Source organism: Ipomoea nil, unplaced genomic scaffold (genome assembly GCF_001879475.1).
Source record: "Ipomoea nil cultivar Tokyo-kokei standard unplaced genomic scaffold, Asagao_1.1 scaffold1421, whole genome shotgun sequence".
NCBI classification, from domain to species: Eukaryota; Viridiplantae; Streptophyta; class Magnoliopsida; order Solanales; family Convolvulaceae; genus Ipomoea; species Ipomoea nil.
Genome location: NW_017617849.1, coordinates 5,399,366 through 5,408,454, shown reverse-complemented (window position 1 = coordinate 5,408,454; position 9,089 = coordinate 5,399,366). Strand labels below are relative to the sequence as shown.

Genomic DNA, 9,089 nt, shown 5'->3' with positions numbered 1-9,089 from the left:
GTGGATCATAAAATCAGTTGGAATTGTTAGTTGAACTGGAAATTATCCACTCCTAAGTCTCACACGCACTGATAATTACAATTGTGTTTTTTAACAAGTTATGATATATTGGATAAAATTAATATTGAATGAATTGAATTTCATATCGTTTGCTCTTAATTCATTTTATTCGCTTTAAAAGTAAATCAACGTTTAATCTAGAGCAAGTTAAATGAGTTAAAATCTAAATTGCTTAAATAATTGAATCTAATAATCCAAACAAATCATATTTAGGGTGTGCAATGCCAATGGTCCATTTGTTTGATAAATAATCGAAAAATGCTAACATAATTGTAAGTGAGCAAAAATTCAAATTGATCCATACACATCTCTAAATTTAAGTGTCCACTATCTAAATAGTTTGAGGCTCACGTCCAATATACATAAGGCTTTGACCCAATAGTTAAGAGTTACTATTAAAAGCCCATATCAGACAATTTGGGTTGTTATACAATGAATCAGGGTCACCTTCTGATCTTAAAAGATGTATAAATTATATATTTTTAGTATTGTAATTGTGTACTTTTAAAATATAAATTATGTTTTTAAGTTTGTAAATACAATACAGGGTCATCAAATCATAATCTATTAATATTGTGCGATTACAATATTTGAAAGAAACTTATGAATATAAAATAAAATAATTAATTACATATGTTAATATTATGTGTTCAAAATATATAAATTGTGAACATTTAGACTGGTCCACCTTCCGCATAGAATAATTTGCGAGACAATTTGGTCTCTAAACAAAAGGGCCCCATCAGTTATGAGTGAGTAAGACATTGACGGAGACACAGACAGTACGTGTACGTGTTGCAGCACGTGATCAACATGTGGTTTCAATTTGCACTGATTAAAGTAGAGAAAACTGGGAAAGTTAATGATTGAGGACAAGAATATGTTGTTGGATTGAAACTTAAGCGATTATGTTAGTTCATCGTTTTGGATGCTCGAAAGGAAAGGCGTGCTAATGATTAATGTGTATTTTTTTTATTTTTTTTTTTGAAACAATGATATGCATAATAAAAATGCTATTTATTGATTATTTTGTTCATATCATTATTGAACTTTTTCTTGTACTTAAAAGTTTTAAGGGTCGTTAGGACATTTATAATTTTTTACCACGAGGTGGTCTGAATCATTCTCTATCCGTTTACTAATTCTTGTTCACTCCAGGAGGCTATGTGAGTTGATCTAGAGGGAATCATCACTTGTGAGAATTCGAATCAGGATATTTCCAAATTCTTCCTCACAAAGATAGCTCATTTGCCACTTGAGCTACCATCCCGAGTTATTAGGGCATTCATAATGATTATCCTTTTTTCTCCCCCAAATCTTGGACCCAACTCCTCTACATTAAACAATTTATATCATGGAACAGGGTCCACATAGTATTATGGACTATGAATTGAAGCAACGAAGTACATAATTCATATTCTTTAGTACAGAATTTCATAACACAAACACAAGACACATAACATAGCATTATGGACCCAACTGGATTGAAAAGACGAGATACATAATTCATATTCGTAAGATACATAATTTTTTAACACAAAATACAAAAAATTATAACACAAGACGCGTACAAATGTTATATATTTACTTATTTTTTCAAATCTGATTTAGGTATATAATTTGTGTTCATAGGCACAAAATTTCACAACACAAGACACGAAAATTCATAACATAAGACACAATTACTAATTTGTTCCAGATATAGAATTTCATAACGCAAGATACAAAAAATCATAACACAAAACACAAACACATGAATCAAGGTCCATAATGCAGTGTGAACCTTGGTCCATGGTATAATGATTGCTCCACATCACCTTAATTATAATCTCCTCTCCTATTTTCTATCCAATCCTTCTCTCCTTTTCTCCATTTTAATTGTTATACTTGTATTATGAACTTTTGTTACAAAAAAAAAAAAAAAAAAAAAAAAAAAAAAAAAAAAGTAAAACCCTAATATAGATGACTACATAATTTGTAAAATCATAAATAGAAGAAAGAATAGTGATTTGTAACTTATCGCACATGAATGGAGTATATCATGTACATACTTTCTAATAATGATTAAGAATTTTCCTCATGATCACAAAGGGGAAAATAATAGGTAAAATAATTTTTTTTTAAAAAAAAAAAAAAAAAAAAAGAGTTATAGTTGATCAATCAAATCAAATCATGTAGCTCTTGTGTTAGTACAAATATCTGGTTCTTTATCTGTCTCGGGATCATGATTTTTTGTTCCATCAGTCTATATTTCGTTTTGGTTGATTATTAAATATTAATGCATTTCCTCCCTTTCCTTTCAAAAATACAATATGAAGATAAATTCCGACATTCCGTCAAACTTTTGTTGTTGCTTAAAAAAAAAAAAAAACAAAAAAAACAAAAAAAAAAAAAACACAAATCCTGCTTTGCTTTTCAAAATCACCCTCCATCAATTTCAATCCTCACTCAATAATCAATAATAAAGAAGATTTTTTTTTTTTTTTAGTACAACAGAATAAAAAATAATTTTTAAAACAATTGTATGAAAAAGATATAACCATCACTATGTAAATTTTTAAAAATATATTTTTTTTTATATACACGAGAAATTGATCTAAATATGTCTTATAAAAAAAATATTAAACCTATACAATAGACTATAATTCTACAAGGTCCTTCAGACCAAATAAAACTTCACTCTTAACAAATTTAACACTTTGGATATTTTTATTCAACAAGTTCAATTCAAAATTTGGAGCCGACCAACGACTGGGATGCTTTGGTGAAGGCTCACCTCTAAAGAGTATATAGATCTCCAACTATTTGACGATTTAGGTGCTTCAGCACAAAAAGTTAAGAGGTAGCTGTTGTTCTATATTGTTTGGCGTTTCTCAATTATATTACCCCAAAAAATAATTGCATAATACCTTTTAGTAGCAATAATAAAAGAAATAATTACAATTTCTCATAATTTAACAAATTGAATAGAATCAATTTATACAAAAAAGCAATTATGTTCCTGAATTTTAAAAGTTACAATTAAACATATAAACTCATTGATTTGATGTAATTGAATTGATAACTTGTTAAATTGTTACACTTATTTAAATAGCGAGCTAGTAAATTAAAAGTTAGGGTTAAATTAATAAAGCATGCTAATGCGTTGTTTTGTAAATAAAAAATTAATTTTTAGAAAATAATGGTTGTCGAAGAAGACGGAGAAGCATGCTGCCTCTCGTAGTCTCCATCTTCTCTGGTGCTTCGCTGGTCATCTGAATGGAGAAGCTATGGCTAGCTTCTTTGTCTGTTGGATAGAAAAGGCATGATTGGCTTTTCATTTTGTTTTTGTTTAATTAATTTTTGTAATTTTAAATTAATTTATTTGAATAAATATTGAGTTAATACTCATAATGGTCCTCGACTATTTTCAATCTCGTTCTAAATGATTTTGGTGATCTAATGTAGTCTTAGACTTGTGTGTTTTTACTCCATTTAGTCATCCGTTTGTTATTCTGTCAATTTGGTGTTAAATAAAAGAATATTTCAGTAATTACAATATTGACATCTCTTCATTCCTAGACTTGCGAAGTGTAAAATACATTTTTCTTTTACGAATTACTCCCAACTCTATGAATATAAAATTTGAGAATATATAACTGAAATTTGAGAATATATAACTGAAATGACGTTAAGATTCTTAATATGATAAGAATGTCTTACCGATGGGACTTGAGGGAAGACTCCATGAAGAATTCCATTAGCGAGGCAATTGGGACATCTTCCGATCCAAAGGCTTTCTCCAATGATTTGGGCACATAAGTTTTCATTCACGTTTTAATCTTTTCATACTCGAATAATTATCGTAGAAGATTTTATTACCGATTAGGACGATGGAATAAATATAATAATATTTTATACATTTATCATCAATTAGGAATATAATATTGACGCATTAGCATTTCTACTGGCATGGGGAAAATGGTTTAACTAAATAATCAAATTATCAAAACATTTAGCATAATGCCAACAAGATTTTGTGTTTTGATCACTCCAGAACTTGAGGATAAAATAATAGTCCGATCCCATTGGGTATATCTGGTGTTTTTACCTCACTAAGTTTTATTTTTTTTATTTATTTTTTTAAAAATAAAGAGATAAAGTGCAACTGGATCACTTGCATTAAACTACAAAGGCATTGAAGTAAAAGCAAAATTGATGTACGGTTGTGCAGTGTCATTTTCGAATCTTATTGGCCACACACAATAGGCCATAAGCTTTCCCACCACAACACACATACTTCCAATAACCTATTCTATATATATCTAATATCATATAACTTTTTGATTTTGCTAATATCTACACGAATAAAATTAATCTCGATATAATATTAATTAATTAATTAAAAAATTGTGAGTCAATTAACAAAAATGATCGATTTGATAAAAATCATTCATTTTATTTTAAAAAATATATTGTAATAAACTAATATCAGTAATTTAGTATTTTTCAATGAGTTATAAAATTTATATATAAAAAAATTCTTTTTAAAATTTAAGATAAGTTTTTATTTTTGACGTGTTATTCATTCTAACCTAATTAAATTATGTGAAATAAATAAGAAATATGTTGTACAACTTTGATTTCTAAACCAACAAATCTACTTGTAGACAAACAACAAGATGTGGAGGGCATACTCTCGTCCCATCTCCATATTTGCCAAATTTTGTAATCTTTAGCCCCTTAATCATTCAATTCCAAATAAATAATCATCTTTTCCTCATCTACACTCTTGTAAATATTTAGCCTAATGCTTCTGACTGATAATGACCGAAGCACAACTAGATTAATTTGACACTAATGCAATATAATATGCAAAACAAATTATATATATTTAGCTTAATAATCATTCATATATATGGAATTGAGACAAATAGGCAAATTGTAATAGTAGTGGACAAAAATATGAAGCTTTTATAACTTGAATAAATCTTCAAAAAAAAAAAAAAAACTCGCTTTGATATTTTTTCTTTCCTTTCGTTATTGCACATCATTACATAGGTGTTGTTATTAGGACTGTACTTGAGATTAACAACCAACTAATCTACTTCATCTTTTGAATAAGTTCTAGCAATAAATAATACATATAAATGAGAGGCATTAGTATGATATAATAATGTTCAGGGGAGTGTTGTAAATAAATAAATGTGAATATTTTAAAGGGATCATATTTGGATAATTGGATAATATTTCTTTATCCTTTATAGATTTATAGTTGTACTAGATCGAATTATGTATATCCTGTATATAATGGATATTTATAGTTATATTAGAATTATGTATATCATTCTTCTTCTCTCAAAAAACTCCATGGATGAATAATAAAGATTTATGATTCTCTCTGTATTCTTGTCTCTTACTCTACTCTGTTGTTTTCCTGAGTTTGCCAAATTTTAAAAACTTCATATTTTTGTTTACTAATTACTACTACTAACATTTGCGTATTTGTTTCAATTTGCCTTCATATATATACACCCCGCCCGGCCCCCTCTCCGCTAACCTTTCTTCTCCAACCACAAAACTAAACCAAAGGCAGGCAGGCTTCATTATCTCAAAAAAATGGTAGGATCAATATCCTCCTATACTAGCTAGCTAGCTAGTTTTTTGTTGTACAATATATGCAATTAAGTTGATAATAGGTTAGGTTAGTGTTAAGTAATTAGTAGCATGTAACATGTTTTTTACATCTCACCTGTCGTGATTCTAAATGATATGATGCATATACAGGTTTTGGTTGATGGCGGCCATGGTGATGAGAAAGAAGGTGCGGCAGCGGAAAGTCCGGTAGACTATCGTGGGAATCCGGTGGATAAGTCGCGAACCGGCGGATGGCTGGCTGCCGGCCTCATCCTAGGTACGGTCGCCATTTTTATTAGCTTCGTTCTGCAACTTTCGATCTCTTTGTTGTGATTATTCTGGATCTGTTTTTCTGCAGGGACGGAGCTTTCAGAGAGGGTTTGTGTGATGGGAATCTCCATGAACTTAGTGACGTACTTGGTCGGAGATTTACACCTCTCCTCCTCCAAATCCGCCAACGTTGTCACTAACTTCATGGGCACGCTCAATATCCTCGGCCTCCTCGGCGGTTTCTTGGCGGATGCTAAACTCGGCCGCTACTTGACCGTCGCCATTTTCGCTTCCGTCGCTGCTCTCGTACGTATACGTCTAACCACAAAACCAAAATCACCTGCCTTATATTAGCTTTCACATTCACATTAGTTGTTTAACAATTCATTAGAGAAATATATAAGACTAGTTAATTTGTTGGATTCAATCTTTTTAGTATTTAAAAATTCTTGAGATAAAAGACTGGATTAAACATATGAAGTTATAAGACTAGATAATTGGTTGGATTCAATTTTTTTAGCTGTTTTGTTTTGAGGTTGCAGGGGGTGACGCTGCTAACGCTTGCGACGTCGATTCCGAGCATGGTACCGCCGCGGTGCGACCCTCGGAAAAGCCATGAGTGCATTGAAGCGAGTGGGCGGCAGCTAGCTCTGCTCTACATAGCGCTTTACACCATAGCTCTGGGCGGCGGAGGAATCAAATCCAACGTGTCCGGGTTTGGGTCGGACCAGTTTGATGCGTCGAATCCGAAGGAGAACAAGGCCATGATATATTTCTTCAACAGGTTCTACTTCTGTATCAGCCTGGGATCCCTGTTTGCCGTGACGGTGTTAGTGTATATACAGGACAATGTGGGGAGAGGGTGGGGGTACGGCATCTCCGCCGCCACCATGGTAATCGGCGTCGCCGTTTTGCTCGCCGGCACCCCCATGTATAGATTCAAGAAGCCGCAGGGAAGCCCTTTGACTGTGATTTGGAGGGTTCTGTTCTTGGCCTGGAAAAGAAGAAATCTTCATTATCCTTCTGATCCCACCTTTCTCAATGAATTTCACACCGCAAAGATCCCTCACACTCCCAGGTTCAGGTATGTGTAATAATTCAGATACACCTAACACTTTTTTTTTTTTTCTTTTCACATTCTATGATTAAATTATAATAATATAATTTAGAGTAAGTAATTGATTTGATTTGATTTGATTTGTTGAGTTTGGGCGTGAAACGTCGGGCCAAACTTAAAATAGTAACGTACTCATAATTTGGATCCTATCTTTTACATTGCTACATGGCACAAATTTGGACAAATTAGAAAGCAAGGACCACCCCCAGTCCCCACCCACCACATGCAATATAATGAGATATCATCTTCTGAATGCATCAGAGTATCCTTAGCGCAAAGACATCTCATGTTCCTGACAAAAAATCATGGTTTAGTGACAACTAATTAAATAGTACAATACCAATTAGTGATATGCATAGACAGTAACATTGTTAGCCTATCAATTAATTTTGGCTTATCTGATCACTATTAGCTATTTGACTTTGTTAAATATAGCTCATATAAGTGTTTGATTAATTGCATGTTCCAAGCAGGTGTCTGGACAAGGCGGCGGTTGTGGATGAGTACGCGGCGGCGGAAGGAAACAGGAACAACCCCTGGATAGTGTCAACCATGACTCAAGTTGAAGAAGTGAAAATGGTGTTGAAGCTGATTCCCATTTGGTCAACATGCATACTCTTCTGGACAGTTTACTCTCAGATGAACACATTCACCATCGAGCAGGCCACCTTCATGAACAGAGAGATGGGCAGCTTCGAAATCCCGGCAGGCTCCTTTTCCTTCTTCCTCTTCATCACAATCCTCCTCGTCACCTCCATGAACGAGAGGGTCACCGTCCCTTTCGCCAGAAAGTTCACTCACACCGTGCAGGGAATCACCAGCCTGCAAAGAGTCGGGGTGGGGCTCTGTCTCTCCATTGCCGGAATGATAGCTTCTGCTCTGGTGGAGAGGCAGCGCAGGGAATATGCAGTGCACCACGGTTCCAGAATCAGTGCATTCTGGCTGGTTCCCCAGTTCTTCATTGTCGGCGCCGGAGAAGCTTTTGCCTACGTTGGGCAGCTCGAGTTTTTCATCAGAGAGGCGCCGGAGGGGATGAAGTCCATGAGCACTGGGCTGTTTCTCAGCACGCTTTCAATGGGGTATTTTATCAGTAGTCTGCTGGTGACAATTGTGGGGAAGGCAAGTAAAGGGAAATGGCTAAAGAGCAATCTCAACAAGGCTAAACTCGATAACTTCTACTGGATGTTGGCCGTTCTGGGAGTGATAAACTTCCTGGTTTTCCTCCTTTTCGCGGCGAGACACCAGTACAAGATGCAGCCCAGAAGCCTCATCTCAGAGGCTTCGGCAGAAGATCTCAAGAATGAGAAGGAGATGATGGCTGTTGAGGACAAAGAAAAACAGTTCATCATCAGCTCTGAGTCAAAGGAGGTAGCTTAATGGGTTTTCAGTTGGTGTTGGGTTCTGTTCCAAATTCAGCAAAACCAACATTCTTAGACTCCAAATATAATATAGAAGATTTGTTAAAATCCAAGTTCTGATCTGTCAGAAGTATATGTGATCATCAATTGTTGTTGCTATTTTTGAGTTTTGTTTCATTTCCACATTGCATTGTAAAGTGCATGCAGTAGCTAGTAATGTAAGATGTCAGCTTATAAACTTTCTTTTCAAGACTGTTGTAGTAGAAAATTTTCATTCAGATAATAGGAGCAGTTAACTGGGGGATCAAACATGAAAGATATTCACATATTAGGTTTGATAACTTGGTGTTTCTTACCAATAAGAGGGTATCCAGCCAAGTTGGTCAGACTGTTTGCCAATTGGCCTTCTTAGTTTGAGTCGATCAACTATGAATAGTTTAAGTTATATCTTTTTATGGTAATTTTCCAGTTAGGATCACAAGACAAAATTTACGTCAGGCACACCCTCTGATAGTGGTCGCAGGTTTCCTCATCATCCAAAAAAAGGTATTCAATTCTTTGATTCTACACTTAAATGTGAATATTATGATAGATAGGTGAATTGTTAGGGTAAGCCATGCATATGTATTGGTGGAGTAGTCATTTTAGTCCCTTTGATTTGGACACTA

At 33.9% G+C, this 9,089-nt stretch overlaps 1 protein-coding gene across 1 annotated transcript; it reads left to right on the top strand.

Moving 5' to 3' along the window:
- The first annotated feature begins 5,418 nt into the window (after window positions 1-5,418).
- LOC109187703 (protein NRT1/ PTR FAMILY 6.4) lies at window positions 5,419-8,699 on the top strand. Its single transcript, XM_019337975.1, has 5 exons — window positions 5,419-5,661; window positions 5,827-5,953; window positions 6,035-6,252; window positions 6,489-7,030; window positions 7,537-8,699. The coding sequence occupies exons 1-5, from the start codon at window positions 5,659-5,661 to the stop codon at window positions 8,438-8,440; spliced, it is 1,794 nt and encodes a 597-aa protein (XP_019193520.1). The 5' UTR covers window positions 5,419-5,658; the 3' UTR covers window positions 8,441-8,699.
- Window positions 8,700-9,089: the final 390 nt, after the last annotated feature.

Excerpts from the sequence above, each read along its gene's own strand:
- LOC109187703 (XM_019337975.1), top strand. Across the intron at positions 5,954-6,034 it reads GGCTGCCGGCCTCATCCTAG|GGACGGAGCTTTCAGAGAGG; the intron begins GTACGGTCGCCA and ends GTTTTTCTGCAG. Across the intron at positions 7,031-7,536 it reads CCTCACACTCCCAGGTTCAG|GTGTCTGGACAAGGCGGCGG; the intron begins GTATGTGTAATA and ends TGTTCCAAGCAG.